Source organism: Fukomys damarensis, unplaced genomic scaffold (assembly GCF_012274545.1).
Source record: "Fukomys damarensis isolate Sample0158 unplaced genomic scaffold, DMR_v1.0_HiC HiC_scaffold_5, whole genome shotgun sequence".
Taxonomy (NCBI): Eukaryota; Metazoa; Chordata; class Mammalia; order Rodentia; family Bathyergidae; genus Fukomys; species Fukomys damarensis.
In genome coordinates this window covers 47880045-47906188 of record NW_022900917.1, presented here as the reverse complement: position 1 = coordinate 47906188, position 26144 = coordinate 47880045, and the positions used below count along the sequence as shown (strand labels likewise).

General features: G+C 33.9%; 1 protein-coding gene across 1 annotated transcript in view; it reads left to right on the top strand.

The window, feature by feature from the left end:
• Positions 1-244: 244 nt before the first annotated feature.
• The window catches only part of Nkain3 (sodium/potassium transporting ATPase interacting 3), a 303871-nt gene continuing 277971 nt past the window's right edge, over positions 245-26144 (top strand). Inside the window, exons 1-3 of the mRNA XM_010641319.2 lie at positions 245-256; positions 1170-1307; positions 9101-9181. Coding sequence (XP_010639621.1) covers positions 245-256; positions 1170-1307; positions 9101-9181 — 231 coding nt within the window. The remainder of the gene's footprint in view (positions 257-1169; positions 1308-9100; positions 9182-26144) is intronic.

Sequence of the window (26144 nt, the reverse complement as noted above, 5' to 3'; positions counted from 1 at the left end):
ATTGTTCCTTTATGTTCAAGGACATTAAAGTTATTCAGGCATGCACCTGCTGCATAAGTACAAAAATACCTGGGTTGTTATTTCCATTTGAAAGCTTCAATTTCTTTTGCCATCAATATAGCTAATCATTGGTTCACTTCATTAGAATTACTATCTTATCAAAGAAAATCTAGAAAAATGGTCACAATGTGTAAGATTAGTCTCCAAACACAGCAAATGGAATTGTAACGTTTTGTACATAATAATGACATTGTTGGTATTCATTGGACTGTCTAAAATTCATCTGTTTAATCATAAATAATTTCAGTGTATGGTTTGATACATTGCAAAACTGTTTAAAATTATAATTATACATAATGCAAATATAATGAACTATGTTATTTTTAAATTTGCTTTGACCGCATAATTCTTATTTAGGTATTCAAAGCAGATTTTTTACCTAATCTGAGTTTTCCTCTAGGCATTTGATCTTAGTAAAATAGAGTTCAATAGGACTGTTAAACTTTCATTTTATCTAAAGCTCTTGAGCCCAAAGTACAGTGAGGAAGCTTCATTTTGAAAAAGTATTTGGTCATTATCTTTATTGGTAGTCTAATGAAAGGATAAAAATCCTAGATATAGTGTATATTTCACGCAGGAAGGTGATTTTTTTGTTGTTGTTTCATTTCATTTCTAAAATGATATTAATTTTCAAATTGCAAGCTTGAAGTTATTGGTTATTATTCTAAATAGGTTGTCCCAAGCCAATCGCACGAATAAATATAATGATAAATATAAGCCATATTTTTCTAAATTTTCTACTGTAAACAGCAATTTAAAGAGTATATCTTTGGCTCTCCAAATAGGTTTATGATCAATTTAATTTTAAAGTAATAATATTCCATTTTTTAAATGTATTTCCTGAGAGAAAATAGTGTCTGAAATAGGTCCTACAATTCTAAGGATAAGAGCTGGGGTGTTGCTCAGTAGTAGAAAACTTGTTCAGATTGCTGCAAGCCTTAGTTTTGATCCCTAGCACAATAACAAAATAAAACAACAATCTGGTGATAATGCTGTTCAAAAACATGATTGAAATTGTGTAGTCAACTTCTCCAGCTATAAAGTAAAGGTTAATATAGTACAATGATGCTTGGGTTAGTTGCTGATGAACTTTCTTTGCTTGGTTGCAGATCTCGGCACTGGAGAGGCAGATATTTGACTTTCTTGGCTTCCAGTGGGCACCAATTCTTGGGAATTTTCTACATATAATAGTAGTAATATTAGGTTTGTTTGGAACCATTCAATACAGACCTCGATACATCATGGTGGTAAGTCTTACGTTTATTATGTCTCTTAATGCAAACACTATTAAATTCTACATGAAACACTGGGTTCAATATCCACTACCAAAAAAGTAAAAATGTAAAAAAGTGAACTTTTAAAAAATAAAAATTTCAAAGTTTGTCCTTTCCACTGTCATTTACCAAACAAGAGAAAATGATATCCACTTGAAAGTTAAAAAATGTAAGACAGGAGAAAATGAATCTATCTATAAATTCTGAAGCTCTTTTATTTTACTGTGTTGTAAGAATAACACCCAATGAAGTATGAATGCATCTGCAAGCAAATGATATGTTAGACTTTGTCTGCCTAGTTTCCTCTGGCCTGCTCTGAACCCAGGGATCCTGTATCTGTACAAATCCTGACATTACAATATTCAGAGGTTGTACACTTCAACCTATGTGTCCTCTGCTCCCACCTGTCTCTCCAGCCTCTTCCTGTCTTAGCCTTGCCTGGTATTTTTTTCCCTGGCCCTACCAACATTTTCTCAGTCCCTCATGTACACATGCCTCCAAGCATTTTGATAATCACCTTCTTTCTGATCCTTTGTCTATGTGTCTGGACCATGTTTCATAATTTGTTCATATTCAGGTCTTCTCTCCTAGAGTTTCTGGAGAACATGGAATGTAATTGGTGTACCATTCATTTTAATCAGTGTTTTCCCATCTTATCCTTATCATTCCACACGGTCCAACAGGGTTCCCCTATAATCAAGCTGTCAAAGGAAAATACTTATGAGACAAGAAATTCACATCTTTACTTATTTGATTGTTTCTTTTACTGTATTATGCCAACACAATCTCTGTCATGTTATTTGCTTTTTTACTGATTCTCTCCCAGGAGAGAGGAGAAAGACAGCTATGAATTGGTAGGAAAGCCCTCCATGACAAACATTTCACTTGGTTTAATCTTCCCAAGTACCCTTTGAAATCTGTATTATCCTCTGTAATTTTGCAGTCAAGGTTAGCAGTTAATCAAGGTGTGTCTTGAGTTAGCAACATTTCATTGGTGGTGAGAGGAGACTTGGATCCAAAATCCATACAGACTTTTCTCTGGACAGGAAAAGAGATTCTTGATTACAGGAGATTTTCTCTCAAAATCACTTCTGCTGCTCTTAGTATCGGTCTCCTTTATTGGCCGAAAATATCACCAATACATGTTAATTAAATTTAATCCATTTCAAACCAACAAACATTTTGGAATACCAGGTATATGCCAAGTGCTCACCCAGAGATAAATAAAATATGTCTATAATTGAAATGATTGAACGCAGCTCACAGTCTAGTTTTGCAAAAACACAGATGGTAAGTGAATGCCATTTCTGACAAGTAGAGTTTATCACACTTGAATTCAAATTAATCACTTATGAAAGTGAGTTAGGAAAACGACAATGGAAAACAAGCACTATGATATCTAGAGGCAAACTTCTAACCTCATGCCAGTCACGATGAAGAATTTGCATTTTCCAAACACCTCTTCCTCTTTTTGTCTACTCCATTCTCACATGCTGTATCTTCTGCCTGGAATGTCCTCGTCTTCTTATGCTCTTAAAAAGCTCATAATCCTTCAACTAAATTCTCATCTGTGAAAAGCCTTCCCAGTGATCTCTCCACTCAGGTCTCACTTCCTCACGCTCTGTGCTGTCACTGATCCTGTTAATTTTCTAACCTCACCTTTTACCAGGTATCACTGCCTCTCTGCCTTTGTGCTCCTCGAAGGCTGGTCTGTGCCTTTCCATTGCTGCATTAGAGATTTAGTGAGATAGATTTAGACCCTTAAAGACGCCTAGTGCTTATTTTTTTTTAGTACAAGTTTATATACATAATGTTACACTACTTGTGTGGAGTTGATACATGTATGTAACACAGCTTAATTCCTTTTTAAGATCCCCTTTCCCTCCTCTTATCAGTGACTTTAAAGATGGACTAGTCAGTGATTTCTTAGAACATGTCAGCAACAAAAACTGGCCTTGCTCCCTTGCTTCTATCAGATCTCAGCTGAGAAATTACCTGGTGAAATGAAGTGTGCCACCGTAGGGCACCTGCACCAGGCACTGGCACTTGCCACTAGCTTACTTATTCCTCAAGATCTTTTTTTTCTAATAAATATAAAGCCATGGGCTTCTGCCACTGTAATCGAGTTAGGACAGCAAAGACTGTCCCAATCACAAAATAAGAGAGCAGTAATTCTGCTCCAGACACCATCACTGCTGAAAATGTGGAGAGATTTATTGTTAGAATACAGAAACGACTTTATCAGATAGTTTTGCTTTATTGATTAAAGTTTATTTTAGCTAAGGAGACATCAAGTTTGGTGTTGAGGTTTAAATGCATCTTTTTGTTGTTTTGTTTAAAGACAGTAAGAAACAGTGAAATCGCATTTATCAGTCATAATGAATCAGTTGTTTCCTGTCTATTTACCCCTATGCCAAATAGTTAAAAATTTACTTGAGAATTCCAAAACAAGTGTTTAGCCTAGCATTTTAAAATTTTTTATTAGTTCATTGATGTGTTAATTTTATCAACCAGACTTAATTTAAAGGTAAAAAAGTTAGCTAATATATTTAACATTTTTAAAATGAAGACTAACTTCTTAGTTAAAATTAACTCAATGTTGCCTTTAAATCTTCTAAAATTTTGCTAGGCCTACAATTTAATTATTTCAACCTCCGTACAAGTGTTCATGTGCAACAACAACAACAACAAAAACACACGGCTTAATTTGAACTGCTATATAGCAAACTTTCTCTACCATATTATCACAAGTCCCTGAGCTACTGCTCAACATGATAGTTGACAACAAATGTTAAGGTTTGATTCAGTCCATCCAAATTTGAATCCCCTCCTAGCAATTATTGGCTCTGAAGTCTTAGGACATAAGTTTTTGCTTTCTTCATGCCACATTTACCTCATTTGCACAAACCTGATTCATAGATCCTTTGAAGACATAATATGGATGACTTGCTTATCCCAGCCTACCGTAGAGTAAGGCTTGATAAATGCTTAGACTGCTTGGACTGCTAAATGTTAATGTATCCTTTTTCTCTCACTCTGCTTTTCTTGTCAGTAGAATGTATGGCTGGCAGATTTCTTATAAGTTTCTGGATGTGAATACTAAACTCCAGAAAATGTTAGAGTAGTGAATGAGCAAGGACACTACCTTATTTATTTTATTATACATCTTGCATACTGTGCATATTGTGGCTGATTAATACACACGTGAAAAAACAAATGACCAAATGGCCTTTCTGATAAGGGGGAAATGAGGAAGCGCAGAAAGTAAAAATAACTCATGTTGTAGACTAATTATTTAATGGAGAAGAAATAGACTGTGAGATTTCTAAAGTTCATTTCAAATAAAAACTTCTGAACTGTCCTTCTAACACTAGGAAATATTTAGGAAGTCACATAGAAATAATTAATATTCTTTATTCATCTTTATTGGTATGAGTATAAAAATGTTTGTGATACCCAGGTACATGGCAGCAAAATTTATAATAGCTAGATCTTGGAACCAGCCTGTATATCAGGAAATGGGTGGATAAAGAAAATGTGGTATTTCCATATAATGGAGAGCTACTCTGCCATAAAGAAAGATAAGCTTGACTTATTTTAGAAAAATAATTTTCTTGAGAATATAATTTTATTTATTTTTTTCCTCATTGAGTTTATTGGTACATTTTAGGTATAGAGACTGTAATTTTAAATCAGACACATGGTCTTAAATGTAGCCTTGTTTCCCTTATAAGAAAAATCCAAATTATAAAAAAAAAGAGCAAAATAAAAGATATTTAATAGGACATAGAGAGATAGATCTTTCTTAAATGAGAGGGGAATCCACAGATGGAGGGACATAGGGAGGGACAGGCTGGGAAAGGAATGGAAAGGGAATTGTGATACGTTATATAAAAGTGCCAACTCCACACAAAGATTGTAAACTGTTTTACTGCAGACATGTACTAATAAAGTTTTTAAAAACAAAGAAGATTTAATTTATTTTCAGTATGCTTTTTGGCATATTATCCAAATGTCCCCTGGAATATAGGTACCACTTTGCAATTAAAAATGTTCTTTAAAATGAAAAAAATATGCAGTAAGGATTTAAATGTGTAATGTTGAAATGTGTTAAATGTTTTTATGTGTAATGAAGAGAAGCAAAGTGGATACAGAAAAAGAGACAGAAAAAATACATGGAGTTATTTTTTGTTTTACATGGAGAAGCTGTCCTCTATACTGCAAATACATTCAATCTACCTGGATGTATGAGCATGTCAGCACAATCTATAATAGAAAAAAGGGATATTTCTTAAAAATAGAGAGTTTTATGTCCCAGTTTAATTCATATGTCAACTGAAATTTTTCATTTCTTTATTTTTATTAATATATGTTTGCAGTACATAATGATTACATTCATCATGAGGAGTTGATACATGTAATAATCTGCCTCAAAAACAAGGCAGGAAGGATAGCCAGTCTCATAACCTGAGGATTCTTCTAATATTTCTGCCTGGATGAATTCTTGTGCATGCCTTATTTCCAAAGATCTCTTTCCCTGTGTATCTATGGTCAGATTTATGTCTCAAGTACTCATGTGTCTCAAGACTCAGGAATAAAGTTTATATCTGATAACAATCCAAAATTCAATCATGCATTCTTTGTTCTAAACACGTATTAGAGGGGCCAGGGATTTATCTCTGTGGCACCACGCCTGCCTCACAAACACAAAGCCCTGAGTTCGATCCCTGGTACCAAGAACAAACAAAAAACAACAACAACAAAAAACACTGTATTAGAATAAATTTTACATCTGTCACTCCATATCATACAGGACATATTAGTTGCAAAAAACAAACATTGACAATTACAGAACTTACATGACTGAAATAAATCTTTGGTAAACTTGTAATTTGATTAATTGTGATTTGATTGAATACAAAAGTTTGTGAAAGAGTAATTCACAATTAATTTAGTCATTTTCCTATGATCTTTAAAAAAAAATTCTACCAAGAGCAAAAGTATACATTCCTTGGAGGATCAAAGGATGACCTCTGTGCCTTGGTTTCACTGTGAAGACTGCATGGCATGACCTATGAAAGGTGCACAGCACCATAGCAGGGACACAGAAAACACCAGAATAATGGCCCTTGTCATTGTTTAGCACTTGGGAGCTGACAGTTCGATTCTACTTACCTTAGTAGTTTTATTTGGAAAATTCAATATCAACAATACAACGTTTGAAAGATCCTAAGAACCCTTCAGTGAAAAGTTTTTGCTGATTTTTAAGTAGGTTTATTTTATTACCCATTTTTATGACTGTGAATTGATTGATTTTTCCTAAAGCAATACATACGGGTTTAGGATTGAATTCCAACTAATTAGGATCATATGATTTTGTAATTAATGCCGCTCATTTTCTTACTTTCTAGCCTTGCTTTCTTTGAGGTTCTACTCTGAACCCTTGTCACTATATTTTTTCTCATGACTTCACAGTCAGAATTGCTCTTGCATTCTACTTCACTTAAAATTTCATTTATTTAGACTAGAAAATATCAGAGACCAAATGCCATGAGACTAGCAAAATTTCCAAAATATGCTGCAGTCATTGTTGGTATAGTTGCAAATATATAAGTATATAATTTTAAAGATATAGATTAGATATTTTCAATATTCATGGGAATCTTTTGTAGTTCAGGCAAGTATTTAATACATTTGGAACATTTTAAAAAACTAAGTCCAGTCATATTTCGAAACTTTATGAAAGAAGATATGGCTGCATCACCAATATCTACCAGTGCCAACAAACTTCACAATATATTTTATTTATGTGAACTTTTCAGTATATTATCATAAATTCATAATAATTTTGGAAATTTAGCACATTATATAATTGTATAACCTTTTAAAAAACCAAAACATTCTCTTTAAAAACTACGATATGAAGTTGTGGTTTTTCTATAAAATGGAATATTACTCAGCCATAAAGAGCGAGAGAATAGATTCATTCATAGGAAAATGGATACATATTGAAGATATACTCCTAAGTGAAATAAATAAGTCCCACATGTGTAAATACCGAATAGTTTCCCTGGTGTGAATATTCTGCAACAATGCATAAAATTCTAATAAGATTACTGACATTTAGAAATGGGAGGAAAGGAGCTAAAGGTGTAGGGAAGGTGTGATACGTAGGGGAAGAACAAAAAGGGAAAAGAAAAAAATGTGAGAGAATGAAAAGATGAAAATAAAGTGTTTGTAGATGGGGAGGGGAGGAGGGGGTGAAGGGAGGGCAGAGGTAAGGGGAAAAAAATGAGAATCAAGACTTGCCATGTAAAGGTACATGATCCCAACAATGAATGTAACTGTACTGTATCCCTAAATGTACCAATAAACTCAATTAAAAAAAAAAAAAAACAAAAACTACGATATGAAATGCATTGCTCTTAGAGAACTGCATAACTGTCTGAGGCTCTTTTGAAAGTGTAAAAGCCATGGATAACAAAAAGTCATAAAATGCAAATCAAACTTCACAAATAGGTAAATACTCTGATAAGATTTCTAATAGGGACATGCTTATTTTCCTTAGTATCTAAAACTCATAATCCTATTTGTCACAGCATAAAACAAGCTAAGGGAGAGATTTCAATATATAATTTAACAAGAACAAGAAATGGCTGTAGTCACTCATAGCAGGTGATGGTATGCTCGCCTAAGAAATTAAGAATTCATACTTTTGGTAGTGAAGTAAGAGGAAAGGGGAAAACACTGTACCTGATCTGTTAACTTTGTCCTGTGGCATGTCCTCCTCTCCCACATCCAAGTTGTTCTGAGCGCAAGCCTCTGGTTTGCTTTTGTCTGCACAAGTGAGTTGGTGAGATGAGCAGTAAGATCCTCTCCAGTAATAAGTCCGCTCAAAAGCGACTTTAGGGCTGGGGACTTAGCTCAGTGGTGCCTCCGGGTCGGAAATGGAAGGTCCTGAGTTTGATCCCTGGTACCAAAAAAAAAGCAACTTTAATACTGATTCTCTAATTCTTCAGGGGGAGGCACTTCCTAGCATATGATATCTTAATAAAACTAGTTAATCAATAAGGGCAGAAAGTTTAAAGTTTGTTGAATGTGAATGGAAGGTGTTTTTCCATTATTGAAATCTATTTTCCATTTGTTTATTTTTAATCCATTTATTAATTTCTGCCCTTTAAATTGTTTCATATGATCATATTTTTATGGGGTTATAGAGGTACATACTATTCTCAAAAAATAGTCAAAACAGGTGAAAGTTTGTTAATGTTATCCCACATATCCACTTTCATTTAATTTTACCCTACACATCGCCTTCATTCAGGGATATAGAAGTTCTGTGTTTTGAGTAACAGTCTTAAAAATTTGACAGTTTAATATTGTAACTTAAAGATGGTAGGTGGATAGATAGACACAATGATGGATAGCTCACAGAATAATTGCATAATTGTGTTTCCTGAAAAAGATAATATTCAGCAAGTAGAAATCAAGTATTTGGATTTAACTTATACCTACATGCCAGCAAAGCACTTTAAAAATAAATCTAGCTTTATTGGCATCCCCTGACAGCAGTAGAAACTATTGGATTTTTAATTTCTAATCTTAGGAGGTCTCATAAGGAGTACTCTTTTCTGAGTGTTCCTCATCTGTTTCTTCCCAGAAGACATAGACAGATTGACATGTTTGTTTTCTATTTATTTAGTATACGTGCCTTTCATCGCCACATTTTTCTTCTCTTTCTCCCTCATCCACCCACTTCTACCCAGTACACAGTATGGACTGCCCTTTGGATCACCTGGAATGTGTTCATTATCTGCTTTTATTTGGAAGTAGGTGGCCTCTCTAAGGTGAGTTTATCATGTCTTTAAATTATACTTTGAAAAAAGTACATTGTAAATAACTATTTTGACTACGTAATATGATTTTATATATATATATATATACATATATATATATATATATCTGTGTGTGTATGCATATGCATTGAATATTGATCAAAAAAGAGTTTAGTTACCATTTAGGAAATGATGTTCTTAGGAACATGCTAATATAAAGGAACTTTAAATTTATTGTTTTATAGTTTTGTTCTTTATCCTTAAATGGACCTCTGCTTATGGTGCATTATCATGTCCATTTACAATGATAATGCAGTGACCTCATCCCTAAATACTAAGTGAAAAGGGCCGGGCGTGGTGGCGCATGCCTGTAATCCCAGCACTTGGGAGGCTGAGGCTGGAGGATCGCTATGAGTTCAAGACAGCTTGGGCTATATAGTGAGTTACAGGTCAGTCTCAACTACACAGTGAGTCCCTGTCTCAACAAAACCAAAAAAAAAAAAATTTTTTTTAGGTGAAAAATGATTTTGAATTTTTTATTTAAATTAGGAAGGTTGACAAACAGTGAACCTCTTATACATATGAGTAGAGCACATATTTACTAAATACATAAAGGCATTAAAGGCATTAGTGTGATGACTCCTATTCCAAAGTCCTGATCTGATCAGAGAGAAAAAGGTTATCTTAATGCAGAGGGTGAAGCACATGCTATTTCTCTCTGCCCAGTTATGTCTCAAGAGTACATAATTTTTATCATGCCCCCTGCAAAGTGTCTTTTGATTGTCACCCAAATGTGAGCATGATTTTAAATTTCTAGCTGTGGTTCTTAAAAATGTGTCATGTTAACCGCAACTTTCTCTTATAGAAAAGAAACAGAACAAACTGAACAGTATAATTGCAGAGTATATTTTCCTTATTTTTAGATATCTCATTATCAAGTATACTTGTGCTAGTTATTGTACTGTCTTATGATAACCTCAAATTATAAATAATGTAATGGTCTTTTTGCATTTTCGGTTTAGTTCTTAGAAAAATCTGTCTTGACTAGCACAGATGCTTTTGGAATTGTAAGGCTCTGTTGAAGTCCAAATGACAGCAAAGCATGTTTGATTCAGCCTAATAGCAAAAATTCTGAAAGGATGCTTTTCTAGAACTTTGAACAATGGTTACAATTTCTATACTGTAACTTTAAAACTAGAACCTGTCACTGGTGTCTCACATTGACAAATGTATTCAGGAAGCAGAAATAACATTTCCAGTATTGAGTTCCGTGTATATGTATTACCACCTGCCATAAATATTTGTGGTACTGAATGTACCTGAACACTAATTTGTAAGAAAGAAAAAAAGTTACTTAAATCTACATTCAGGTATCATCTGCAAATGCAGATTATGAAGTAACCTTAAAATACAAATCTTATGATAAAACAATTATGACTAATAAGCATTTTCAATCCTTAGCATTTTTTTACTTATGGTTTGGTCATTTTAAATCATATTTTTATTTCACTGCCTAAAAGTAATCTTTTATTTTCTTCCATATAAACTGATTTGGAATAGATTAAACAAGAAAAAATTTTTCCTGTGGAATTGGCATCATAGTGTGTTGAAAGAAGGCTGAATTTTAAATTATGAGTCTTTAGCGCAAATCCTGTCATTAACATTTATTCACTACGTTCCATTAGCAAATCATTTAACCCTGCTGAGTCTGTATGAAATATCATAACAGGGCCAGCTTTGCTAATAATGACAGCAGTAAATGTTTGTTGACTGTTAACCCTGTTTATGTATATTATATGTGGAAATTCAGGTAAACTTCAAAACAACTCCATGAAAAGTGATAAAAATAAATTAAATAGATGCAGTCACTCATTTCACATGTGTTCTCACCACTGCTGAGTTACTTTTGTGAGCACATGTTAAGGGTTTTTTTCCCTCATTTGGGTACAAGGTTTAAAAACTCAATTAAAAAAAAAAAAAGAATCCCAGAGGGAACCCACATCTCTTCACCCTGAAAAAAAATGTGCATATAGCAATCCTGGTTGTTCATTTTATTACCTGTTCAAATGCCACTAAGAAATCAAACAAGTGTTCTCGATCATTAAAATGAAAGATAATTCCAAAAAGAGCATCTTAAAGATTGTCTATTGACCTTCTTTTCACCGCCTCTAAGAGTGGAAACATCTCCTTGGCTCGCCATTGTGCAGCCTCAACAGGAGTCTGTAAGAAATGGAATCTGAAAAAAATAGAACACAGTTAAGGACTTGTGACAAATACACATACCTCTGTCACTATTCCAGGTTGGATTGCGCTGGGTAAGAAATTCCTCCTCCATGTGTGCTAGTTTTTTATTAACTTTCTAGAGCTCCTTGTCTACCGCTAGTTCATAATGAACTTTCGTAGAATTGTTCTATTGGATCGGTTACTAGAAGCCATTCTACACGTTGATCTTTTTTCACAAACAAATTTTTGAAATATTGACTTTTTCTCCAAAGAGTGTATTCAGAATAAAATCCACATCGTGTCTGTGAATTGAGGAACTGTTCCAGTGACATACATAGCCTATACTTGGTCAGTTTGTACTTCACATTGCTCTTTTGCTAAGAATTTGCATCCATAGAGTGAAAACAGTCCTGATTCTCTGAAAGGCAGTGAATAGTCCCATAGGCCAGTAAGCATTCAAATAGAGATTCTGGCAATATTTAGAAGAGTAATGGTACTTGTGCTCTTACGTTTTAAAAATTCCTCAGAGTTTATCATAAGATTAATATTGATGAATGTAGTCAACGTAAGCAAAACTATTTGGGATATTCATTAACTTTTAAGAGTTATGAGGCCAAAAAGATTGAGAATCACTGCTCAAGAGTAACTAGAATAAATAAGTACTTCATTGGGCCGGGGATTTAGCTCAGCGGTTCGGTGGCCTGCCTCGCAAGCGCAAGGACCCGAGTTTGATCCCCAGCACCAAAAAAAAAAAAAAGTACTGCATAAAATAATAACAATGAAAAGCCAAAGCACATCATACAAAAACAAATACTAACATGGTAGATTAAAAACCAACTCTATCAATAACCATATGAAGTGCAAGTAGACTAAACACTCCAACTGAAGACAGAAGTGAGAGCACTAGATTTTTGAGAAGACAATACCCAATGCTACCAATATAAAATACACTTTAAATATAAATACATACATACATTCAGATTAAAAGGATGAAAAATATATGTTGTACAAACATTAATCAGAAGAAAACCTCTCTGATGATATTAGTAATGAAAGTAAAGTAGACCTCAAGTCAAGGACTTTTGATACAGATAAAGTAAATGTTTTATAATTAAAACAAGATCAACATATCAAATAGGCATAATAAGCCTAAGCCATACCAAAGAGAAAAATTTTAGAACATATGAAGCAAAGACTGACAAAAAGGGAGAAACACACAAATCCAGAAAGATAAGCAGAGAGTTTATGACCACATTTTTCATTATTGATAGAAAAATAGACATAATCCAGTAAAAATAAAAGATTTGGACAATACTGTCAATCAGATTGTCTTACTCACATATAAAGAACATTACACTCAAAACTGTAAAATATGTATTCTATTCAAATGCATATGGAACAATGACTAAAAATGTGTTTTATATCATAAGGAAGTCTCAATAAATGCCTGATTACTGAAATAGTTCAGAGTACACACACACACACATACAAGCAGTAATTTCAAATTTACAGCATTAAAATTGCTAAAAAATCTGTATCTATTTGGATATGAAAGTGGACAATTTTCAATAATCAATGAATCAAAGAAGAAATTTAAAGGAATTTCTTTTTGAAGTACACATATAAAGAAAACAACAAATTAATATTTATAGATTAATTGAAAGTAATATTCAGAGAAAAAATAAATTAATATGTAATATTTAAATTAATATGTAAAAGAAGGAAATTTAAAAATTAACAACATATTCTTCCATCTAATAAATAAAAGGACAGCAGTGTAAATGTAGCTGTGATCCTATAGCTTGTGCATTTGAAAGATTAATAAAATGACAGCTGGCTAATGAAATTGATCAAGAAAAAATAAAAAATAATACTAATTATCAATTTTAGTAAAGGTGAAACATCAATACGAATCCGATAGATGCCAAAATACTAGCAGGAAAATTAAAACACTTCAATAAGTTTGACAGATAAAACATTTACAAAATCCTTTACAGAATTACTTACCAAAGGTAACACAACCAAAAATAGAAAATATGGGCAACCATAAATATATAATTAAAGCCTTTCCACAAAGAAAACTTCAAATCCAGATGGTTCTTGGGGTAAGTGTATTAAACATGTAACAAACAATTATTGCTAGCATTACCCAAACTCCTATATAATAGAGGATGAAGGAATATTTCCCAAATAACTTTATGATCTCACATGATCCTAGTATCTATTGGGCAAGGGTTAAATTGACACCAAAGTTCTTGCAGTCCATGGCCATTTCCTCAGGATATTTCTCTTTAGCCTTCTGCCAAGAGGACTCCATATACCTGTGTTGTTTGTCATTATTTGTTCATCTATCTCTCAAGGTACAATCTGATATTAAAATTCTTATGCCTTTATATAGAAAAATCAAGATCTGCCCAACTCATGTCTCGTCCTCACTTGTCCAGTGATCTTTTCTTATCCCTTAAAGACTTAACTAGGGCCAGGGATTTAGTTCAGCGGTTCAGTGGCCTGCCTCGCAAGCGCAAGGACCTGAGTTCTATCCCTGGTACCACAAAAAAAAAAGACAACCAAATGTTTTCCTGGGCTGAGTATTTAGCTGACTTAACTAGGGCCAGGGATTTAGTTCAGCGGTTCAGTGGCCTGCCTCGCAAGCGCAAGGACCCGAGTTCTATCCCTGGTACCACAAAAAAAAAAAGACAACCAAATGTTTTCCTGGGCTGAGTATTTAGGTCACTGGTGCCGCAGCCTGCCTTGCAAGAGCAAGGTCCCTCAATCCCTGGTACCAAAAACAAAAAAAGCAACAAATGTGTTCCTTAAAAGTGAACCCTCTACCCTGCTTATGAGAAATGCTACCCACTCAAATGGTGGAAACAGGCTACATTTAAAGACTTTTTAAAATCCTATTACATCTTAGTACATTTTTAAATGATAGCTTTTTAAAATCCTTAAATACATTTTTTTTCTACTGGAAAAGGACAATTAATTGAGTCCACCACCCTTAATCCCCTCATCCCCAAGGGTAAGAGTTGTTTGGGGTAAGAATGCCTTTTCTCATTATAATGTAAAACTATAAGAGTTACAAAAAAAAAGTCATAGAAACTAGACAGACAAGAAATAATACTTTGGCTTCAACCATTCAGACAACAGAAATTCACATTTTGATTGAAGTTTATTTTAGATGTGTTGCATCATTATGGCTTTTCTCTGTTTCTCTTAAATGTTGCTGAAATGGTATTGTAGTGGAAATTTACACACTGACTTTTAAAAAATAAATTTAATGAAAAACATTTCCAAGAAAACATAGTGTGTTTTTGCTCTTTCTTATTATAAAACAGTAAAAGTCCCTAATACATTTTGCTAAATTTCTTCTCCAAAAAGTATCCTATTAACTGCAGAAAAATGAATATAAAGACTGTCTACAATAAATGAATTCTCTTTCTTATTTTGGGGTGGAATACAGCTAATTTTCCAGGGATACACATCCCTGGCCTTTCTTATTTCTTTTATTAGGATTTCTTAAATATTAGCAGGAGAATGGGGAAAATATAAGAACCAAGATTGATTATATTATTACAAATTTCCAACAATGAATGTCACTATATTGTATACATTAAATGTACTATTAAAATAATTTAAAAAAGAAAAATATATTTAGCATCTTCAAATGTGCTCAATAGTTTTTTTTTCCTTTTTTGTTAATATCTTATATTCTTTTACCTTTTATGTTAAACTATCAATACTTTGGTCTTTAACCTTCTGGAGCTTAATTTTTCTGCATTGTGCAAAATGACAATCTGAACAGATGCTTTTCTTAAGAGTCCAAATAATACCCACTTAGTAGACTTCTCACTGATTTATGATGCTTTTTTATGATGCAATAAATTTTTGTGGGATCGATTTCTAGAATAGGATTTTTCACTGTAGTATTTATTTACATTAGTTTGTACAGGATTTGTTTATCTTTATTTTTTAATTTGTATTAGTACATGTTTGCAATACATGATGTTTACATTCCTTGTATGGAGTTGGTACATGTACATAACAACCTAAATTCCTGTTCTTATCCCTTTTTCCTCCCCTTTTTTCCCTTCCTTCCATCTCTTAATCACCTCACTTAGATCTTTCTCATGTGATTTAGTTATAAGAATTCTCTATTTGAAATCCAGCTTTTCTAATTGTATCATTTGATTTCAATTTTCAGATATTTTGAAAAAAATCTTTAAATATATATGTATATATTTTATTTGAGTCTGGTTTTTATTTATTACATTAACCTTTTAATTAATTTATAAAAAAGAAAAAATGTATGAGGAAATGAAGAAGGGAAGTTTTGAGTAATAGCTAATAGAAGGTCATGTTATCAAAACTAAAACAAAGTCTGAAATGAAAATCACGCTTTGTTTCAGAAATCAGATTCCCAACTGTGTTCAGTTTCCTGGGTTAAATTTGACAGAAACTGTCTCTGTCCAGTCCATCTAGAGAGAACTGTGCTTGAAAGACAAGGGCTCAGTCAGTCAAAAGGCCTCAGAACTGGGTTGAGATCAGCACAGAGCTAGGTAAACCTTGAATGCTCAGCGAGGTGACAGTCTTGTCAGAAATTTGCATAGATGGGAAGAGGGTTCAGCTGTTGTCCATCTGCTCGCAATTTAAATTACCAAGATATAATGGGGGGAGGATAGGAATGTCCCATCTGGAACCACCATCTGCTTCTTTTCCAGGCAGGACAGGGCCTGAGATTAGAGATCCAATTCCAAAAATCAGTGAAAGGTAATTTCAGTAAAAAATTGGTGCATTCTCATGAGTGAGAGACAATTGTAACATCACAAGTACTACTTAGTCATTCTTATAGATTGATTGTGTACATTATATGGATATGAACACTTATACCTCTGGCCTGTCATGAGGTTTTTTTTATTACAACCTCTGGATTTTCACTTTGTCTTTATCTTATCTGGTAACCATTCCTGAAGTGGCATTTGTCACTGTGGTCTTAAGCACCCTCCTTCTGCTCACATCACATAGCACTTGATGGAAATGTGTTATTGCTTTTAAGCAGTGTGGGGTTGTGCTGTGTGCATGATCGTGTGTAGGTAATTGAAAGCATCTGCAGTTATGTAATCTTATAAAAAATCTCAGTTTCCTTTATGAGAAAATGAGGAAAACCATAGCACCAACATTAGTGAGTTGTGGAACAAATGAAATAAGCATATATGGGCTCAAAAAGGATCTTGGCATATTGTGGTGTCTCAATAAATGGTGGTTTTCTTTACTGCCATCAACATCATCGTTTTTATTATTACTTTTGAAATTAACAGACTAATGATTCTTATCCTGAAAACCTGTGGGACCTACATTCATTACTATGCAAGAATTGCTAAAGGAAAAAACTGCAGGACTAAGTGACTTGTTTAAAAATAGGAAACAGCCCCTTGTGAGAGGACCTCAGATCTGCATATTAACTGCACAGCTGCAATGCTATTAATTAAATCCTTCCCTTCAACATGTAAATAGGTTTTTGATATACATCTGCAGGCAGATTCTCCTAGAGTCTTTACTGCTCCCTTTAGAAGTACTTTCAGTATCATTGGAAGTCTCTGAGGCTGTTTTTCCTGCCATATCTTACGATCATCAAGGGCACAATTAATAAGTTATTGCTGCTTCTTTCCAAGTTACAGGAATTGAAGTCATTTTTTTCCTCCCTAGGAATACATTCAGTCTGTAAATAGGAAAACTCATCTCATTTGCTATATTTAAAGATACTGAAAAATAAGTTATGTTGACAACTCAACTTCTACTCTTTTCATTCCTAAACAATCTGACTACTTACTGGCATTTTTTGATTACTTCAAATTGTGAAAACTTTAAGCTAATATTTCTCCTAATTGATTTTTCTTGAAAGATGTGTGGGATTTATCTTGGAGAATTTTTCATTAGTCACATTTTCATAGAAGTTTGTATATGATTGTACAGGAGACCAAAATAGGCATACAATTAATTCTATGAATATTTATCTTATATTAACTATAAACTTTGATAAGGGCCTTCTAAAATCTTACAAGCAGGAGGCAAGAAAGATGGACCAACTTTTATGGATTCTCTACATTGTACAGGTACTGTTTCTTGGCTTCTCTATTTCACCCGTAACTCTAAAGTAGCTATTACTCTCTTAACTTTTTAGATGAGGAACTTCAGATAGGAGAGACTGACTTGCTGCAGTCATGCGGATGTCTGGTCTTGATGATTCTCATTACACCATATTGCTTTATACACAGAAGGAAAACCTTCTTGCATTTGTTTCACTGTCGTGTTTTGGCCACTATACATTCTGATTTGTGGATATTTTGATTCTTAAAGAAATTTAAACTACTTTCCCAAGAAACAATTATAGCACCTTTTGATTCAAGTTGAGTCTCTTATTCATAAGGGTTGTATTCTCTTGTGAAAATCTTCTGTTGAACAGTTCACCTGTGCCGACAGATAACATCAAAGAAATAATTATTTCCCAAGGCTCATTCTTATCACCTAGCCTGAATAGTCTTGTGAGCTAACTGGGACAGTTAGTTTCTTAATAAAGATTCATTTTTCCTTCAAGATTTAACTTTCTTATATATTTTGGCTGTGGGGAGGCCCATTCAGTGAAAAATTTTTAGATAGCCAATCCAGAGCTCTGCATAGGAACAACTACATACAAAAAGAATGCGTAGTTTCTTTTAGTTGCTTACAATCTAATCTATTATTTTTTACAAACATCCTAAATGTATTTTGTCTCATTGAATTTTTCTCCTGATGGAAGTTATAAGCTAAATTAATGATAAATGATATTATTTCTTTACTATTTACATAATTACACCTTACTGATTATACTAAAATGCTTTGAAGGTAAAATTTCTTTTCTTTTGATAATTGCTTCCTTATTGAGCACCTTTCAACAGATGTGGCATTTTTAGACATCGAGAGGGAGAGCTTTGTACCTGTACAAAATGTCTGTATTTTACAACAATATATCTGTCAAATAACACCCTAGTAATCTAACAAATTAAGGCATACTTCTAGAATGACAATAATGACATACTATTTTATTTATCATGAAATGAATTATCTCAATGGACACTGGAAAACTACATGCTCAGTTCCTTGTAATAGCAAAATAGTTGGGGTTCTGGACTAATAAATTAGTATATATGTTAGAAGCTATTCTGAAAGCTGTCTGTAATACTCACTGAAGATGATTGTCATGGCTATGAGTATCCATCCACTTATTAAAGACCCAACTGAGGAATAACGTCACAATGTACTCTCCCTTGGGAAGTAAATCTTAGTGAGACTCAAAGTCTTGTAAAGAAAACTAGAATTACAACAGACTTCTCAACATAAACATTAAAGGCAAAAGGAACTTGGAATGAAATGTTTCAAGCTCTAAAACAACTTCCAACACAGACTGATATATCATCCAAAATTATTCAAAGTTGATGGAGAAATAAGGTCAAAGCAGAAATCAGTGAAATGGACACTGAAAAAACAGTAAAGATAATCAAAGATCTTGTACTTTGAGAGAATAAACAAAACAGATGAAACTTATTAGTCAATTATACTACAAAAAAAAAGGAAAGAAAAGACAAATGGATACACTTAAAAATGAAAAGGGTCCTTATTTACACTTTCAGTTTCTCAGACTAGAGAAACTATTTGGTATTTACACGTGTGTGTCTTATTTATTTCACTTAAAGGTATAATAGATAATGTAAAAAATGAAGAAGAGGGGAATGGGGAAATGAGAGGGGTAGGGGAAAGAAAAGAAGGGAATGGAATTAGTATAAGAAAATGGAAACAAAGTCTTTGTAGCTAGGGAGGGGGGACAGGTTGAAGAGAGGTCAGGGGAATGAGGAAAAAATAAGAACCAAGATGGATTATAGAAAGGTGCAAATTTCCAGTGATGAATGTCATTATATTTTATACCTTAAATGTACCAATAAAATTAATTTTTTAAAAATTGAAAATGTAAAATCACAACAGACAACTCCATAATCCAGGAAATTATTAGCAACTACTTCACAAACATACATGCCAAAATATTGGAGAATTGAGAAGAAATGTAGAGATGCCTAGATACATATGAGTTACTAACCCCGAACCAAGAAGACTTAAAAATCTTGAACAACTCAACAACAGGGAACAAAATTGAAGCTCTAAATCAATTCAGAAAAGTCTAGGACCTATTGGATTCACAGCTCAATTTCACAAGAATTTCAGGGAAGAACTAACACCAGTGATGCTCAGAATTTGTAATAAAATTAAGAGGCAGTGAACACTTCCAAAACCATTCTTGAGAACTGACATTATCCTGGTCCCCAAACCAGAGAAGGACCCAACCAAAAAAGAGAACTATAGGTTACTCTCTCTAATGAACATAGATGAAAAAATCCTGAACAAGTTATTGGCAAGCAGAATGTAGCAAATCATCCAAAAGATCATATACCATGACCTAGTAGGCTTCATCCAAGGGATGCAAAGATGGCTCAACACGTACAAATCAATAAATGTAATTAATCCTGTAAAAACAAGCAAGGACAAAAATCTCATGATTGTCTCAGGAGATGCGGAAAAAGCCTTTGTGAAAAATCCAACTTCCATTCATAATAAAAACAACAAGGAAAATAAGTATACAAAGACCTTATCTCAATCTGATAAAAAGGCAATTATGGCCAACCTACTGTTGACATCATGGTAAATAGGGAAAAATTGAAAGCTTTCTCTGTAAAATCAGGAAGAAGACAGGATGTCAACTGTCATGACTCTTGTCCAGCATAGTCCTCAAAACATGAGCCGGAGGAATCAGGCAAGAGAAAGAAACAAAAGGGATACATATAGAAAAAGACAAAGTCAAAGAATCATTATTTGCATATAGCATGATCTTTTACTTACAAAGCCCAAAAATCTCCACCAAAAGACTCCTAGAATTAATAATCAAATTCAGCACTATAACAATACAAAATAAGCACACAAAAATCAGTAGAATTGCTATACACTAATAATGAACTCATTGAAAAGGAAATTAGGAAAACAGAACCATTCACATTAACATGAAAAAGATTTCAGTAACAACAAATTAATCTAGCCAAGGAAGTGAAAGACCTCTGCAATGAAAATTATACCATTCTGAGAAAGAAACAAAGGAAGACATCAGGAAAAGGAAAGAAATCTCCTGTTCCAGGATAAACAAGGCCAATATAATCAAAATGGCTATACTACCAAATATGATATACAAATTAAGTTCAATCCCAATCAAAATACTTTCTCACCGATCTGGAAAAAACAACCTTAACATTCATGTGAAACCAGAAGAGACCTACAATTACAAAAGTTGTCCTGGATAGTAAAAGCAAGGCACATGGACTGCAAACTTGACTTGAAGTTATATTATAAAGAAATTAAAGAGCGTGCTATTGCCACAAAAACAGGCATGCTGATCAATGAAACCTCGCAAAAGAAGCAGAAGCAACACCAGACACATAGAGCTATTTGGCCTTTTACAAAGGGGCCAAAAACATACACTGAAGGAATGATAGCCTCTTTACTAAATGATAGTAGAAAAATTGAATAGCCATATGCAGAAGATATAACTTACTATGTACTTAACTAAAATGCAAAATGATTCAAAGACCTAAATGTTAAAACAGACACACACAATCTCCTAGATTTCAGATAAAATAGATGGCAACTCTTGAAGACATAGACAAGAACTTTCTGAACAGAACCCCAGCGGCATAAGAGATAATACCAAGAAACAAGAAGTAGGCTGATATCAAATTAAAAAGCTTCTGCACAGCCAAGAAAAGCAACAGAGTGAAGAGAAACTACAGAATGAGAAAAACATGTTTTTCAGCTATTCATCAGACTAAGATTAGCACGTGGAATATATAAAGAACTCAAAAAATTATACTTTCCAAAATAAAAGACCCCATCCAAAAATGGGTGACCAAAATGAACAGACACTTTTCAGAAGTGCAAATGGCCGATAAACACAAGAATAAAATGCTCAACATTTCTAGGCATTACATAAATGCAAATTAAAACTACATTGAAAAGCCAGTCATCTTACCCCAGAAAGAATAGTGATCTTCAAATAATCTAATAATAACAAATACTGCAGAAGATTAGGGGAAAAGGAACTCTTCTACATTGTAGGTGGGAATATGAACTAATGCAACCACCATGAAAATTAGTGTGGAGATTCCTCAAAAAAAAAAAAAAAGAAATTTTATTTGTCCTAACCATTCCCCTCCTAGTATCTTCCCAAAGGAGTTAAAATCGTCTTATTAGAGGGAAACATATATACACATGTTTATAGCAGAACAATTTATAGTAGAAAAATCTCTTGGAAACAGCATATATGTCTATCAACAGATGAATAGATAAGGCAAATTTGCTGCTCTTCTGTAAAGAAAGATATATTTAAGGCATTTGTAGGTAAATGGATACATAATGTTAAGTGAAGTAAGTCAGACAGGCAAGCTCAAATATCACATGGTTTCTCTTACATGTGAAACTCAAAATATATGTGCACAAATAAAGGGAAGAATAGAAGATACACAGAAAGAAGTAGGAAATTCAACTATTTTCCTAAATTGCCTAATCTATTTTTTAAAAATACTTTAACATATATGTTAATTTGCTTCATTCTTACTATTTTCTCTTAGTTCATTGAAAAGAATGTTCTGTGCTATTATCTGTTTCGTTTTTGTACCAGAAAGACTTGTGCCGGCGATTTAGCTCAATGGCATGTGCCTGTTGTGTAACAGAAGGTCTTCTTTTGTCTATGTCTTGTACTCTGAATAACTACTTTTAAAATTTTGATGTACAGTATATTAACTCATCCACTTATCATTTTTAGGAAATTTTGCAGTTTTGTTCATAAAAGTGCACATGTGAAAATGTAAAATTGGAAACTGTTTCAATGCCCATAGGTAAAGAAACAGTGAAATTAAAATACAACTGCTTTATATTATTTTGAATGTTTTCAGCTGCAAGTAGAAACTGTGATATAAACAAACATGGGTCATTCTCATCCTAAAACTGTAGTCTGGAGAAGACCACTGCCAGTGTTGGTTCAGAGGCTTTGTGTTCTCATCAGGCCCTACCATCTTCTTACCTTTCTCTTCTCTACCCTCGTACGTCAATCAGGTTATTATTCTCAGCTCTCCAATCTGTCGTATGATATTGAAATGTGCTAGAATGCACTCAAGTTGGACTTGGCCTTGCAACCTACATTTATGAACTGAGTGTGGGTGAAAGTAATTGCATGCATGCCAATTCTAAGCCAGAGTCTTAAGAGACATCACGTTTCTACTCTTTGTTTGACATTCTTATGATCCACCATGCAAGAATTAGTAAGGGAATCACTGACGCAAGAACAATGAAGGAATACAGGGCTGAACTGAACGCTCAACTTGGAGCCAAATCCAGACAAACCTGGGTAAGCCTTTTACATACAATGGTGCACATTGCACTGAGACAGAAGACAGGAAGTAGGCATAATTTTACAGAACCAGCCTTAAACTGGTGCTACAGGTAGCCAGGGATCTGGGCCTCAGGCTGGCCTGGATGTGTCCCAGCATCTGCAATGTACTTCTGCTGATTAATTTCTAAATATGGCAAATTCTCTCTTAACTTCAATAAACCAACATTTCTTTTAATAAGTGTATAATTATTACTGTGCAAAAAGGTTTGTTAAGCTTCTTATTATATAATACTAAAACATTCTAAGTAGACCATGGCTCCTGAAATTTCTTTTTTCTTTTTTTTAATTGAGTTTATTTATATATTTTAGGTATACAGTACAGTTACATTCATCATTGGGATCTTGTACCTTTACATGACAGGTCTTGGTTCTCATTTTTTCCCCTTGTCCCCGCCCTCCCTTCACTCCCTCCTCCCCTCCCCATTTACAAACACTTTATTTCCATTTTTTTCATTTTCTCATATTTTTTTCTTTTCCCTTTTTACATTTCCCCTACCCTTCCCATTTTCCCTACACCTTTAGCCCTTTTCTTCCTATTCCGCATTGTCAATTATCTCATTAGGATCTTATGTACTATTATAGTTTATTCACACCAGAGAAATTATTTGGCATTTACATGTGTGACTTATTTATTTCACTTTGGAGTATATCCTCCATATGTATCCATTTTCCTATGAATGAATCTAATTTCTCATTCTTTATGGCTGAGTAGTATATCATTTTACAGAAAAACCACATCTTCTTTATCCGGTTTCCAACTGATAGGTAAATGGTCTGTTTCCAAATTTTAGCTATTAAAAATTATGCCACTATAAACATAGGTGCACATATATCACTGTGATATGATTCTTTTAATTCTTTTGGAAAGATACCCAGCAGAGGGATGGCTGGGTCAGATGGAACCTCTAATCCTACTTCTTTGAGGTATCTCTGTATTGATTTCCATAGTGGTTGCACCAGTCTGCACTCCCACCAACAATGGAGAAGGGTTCCTTTCTCCCCACAACCCTGCCAATATTTGTTATTGGTTGATTTCTTGATAGCAGCCATTCTTTGTGGGGTGAGGTATAATCTCAGTGGAACAGATTGGAAGACACAAAAACTACTCCAGATGTACTCAGCTACTTCATCTTTGACAAAGGAGCTGACCATCCCCACTGAAGGAAGGATAGCCTCTTTAATAAATGGTGTTGGAAAAACTGGATTTCAACCTGCCAAAGTTTAGAACTAGACCCTTATCTTTCACCATGCACTAAATTAAAAGCAAAGCAGATTAAAGATCTAAATATTAAAACAGAAACACTAATTTGCTGGAAGATAAGTTAGACAGAACTCTTGAAGACATTGGCATAGGAAAAGACTTTATGAACAAATCCTCAGTAGCATGGGAACTAGCAGATAGAATCAACAACTGGGATCTCACCTTATTAAAAAGCTTCTGCACTGCAAAAGAAAGCATCAACAGAACTAAGAGACAACCTACAATGTGGGGCAAAAATTTTTACCAGCTGCTTCTCAAACAAAGGACAATTATCTAGAATATATAAAGAAGTCAAAAAAATCAGCCCCCAAACATAAAGACCCAATTCAAAAATGGGCATCTGAAATGAACAGACATTTCTCAGGCAAAGAAGTAAAAGCAGCAAATAAATATATGAAAAAATGTTCCAAATCACTGGTCTTTCGAGAGATGCAGATGAAAGTAATCCTCAAATTTCATTTAAGCATTATTACTAAGAAAATTTGGTGCTGCAAAGAAACCAAGCTTTTAAAGTTTATTTGAAAATGGTTTTGTTGTTTTTAAAGACAATATACAAATATTACTGTAGAATTTTTCATGCAGTCAACTGAACAGTAAAACCACTTTAGAAGAACAAGAACAGTATGTAGGACAAAGAGAACATGTTTAAATGCCATTAAGATTTCAGATTTTCTTGTGATGTTTGTGTAGAAGACGCAATTTCTTTATTGTGAAATGACAGTACAATCTTGGTAGTGGAGAATTTCAGGTGACATTTTTAATTGTTCAAAAGAATTTAAAAGGCATTATGATAACACATAAACATGTTTTAGTTACATTTACTTACTTTGTAAGCAAAAATATTAATGCATACCACTGGGTATATTATAAGAAAAAATATATCACACAGTCAAATTCTGATTGAAGTAAGCAGAAGAGCCTTTCAGTAACAGAGGAGCCTAACCCATGATAACAAATATTCAACACTACTACCAAGTATATTTCAGAGGCAGAACACAAATCTTTTCAGTTTCAAATTTTCCCATCTAGCTTGTTAGATGGGCAATCAAAAATAAGAATACTCCTATCCAGAAAGTCTTTATGCACAAAAAAAGCATCTATATGAGTTACTGTGCTGCAAAAGCATAAAGAACTAGTAGTCTGTGGTTTCTCAGATAGGGTCTTGAACACAGATGATTCTAAAATATCTGAGCATCTGATTAGTAAATTGCCTACATATGGCAACCACTAGAAGCCCAGCATTGCACTATGAAGTTCCCTAGCACAAGAGCTCTGATTCCGTCTCAGAAAAGATAGTTTGAGAGTAGTGGGAAAGCAGAAGTTTGAGATCAAGCCAAATGTATAGGAAACTATGTAGGAAATGAATGGGTGAAGAATGGCACCAAAAATGAAAATACTAAGGAGCTGGTTTGATGTTTCACGATGCAAGCTTGTACATACACTGTGCCAATCCATAGAGTGCAGTGAGATACTTTTTGGTGTAAAGTACCTAACAAGTCAGTGTGTTCCCCCGTAGGACTGTCTGATATGCTGACTACATTGTCACCCTGCTCATGGAAGGGAGTCAAGAAACAAAAGACTCCATGCTACATGTCCTGTCCTTGGACTAATAGTGAAGAAAACAAAACAAAAAAAATGCCTAGAGTGAAGATTCCCCAGAAGATTTGGCAGACTTGGCTGGTCTCAATATAGGCCACTCTGAGCAGAAGCAACAGAGTGAGAGAAATAAGAGAGAGAACACAAGAGGCCTCTGAGGTCTGATCATCAGGGATAAGCTGATGTCTCTCTGCACTTTGGAGAAGTTTAGCATTGATTCATCTTTGCCTGTTATCTGACTCAGCAATCGTAGAAATACAGGAAAAATAAAACATTTGTTGTGTGTGCAGCAATTGGCAGCATGTGTGCATGTTAAAATCAGCAGCTTCCCCACTCCACAGTACTTGTATCAAAGAAATACCTCTCTCATGTGCCTT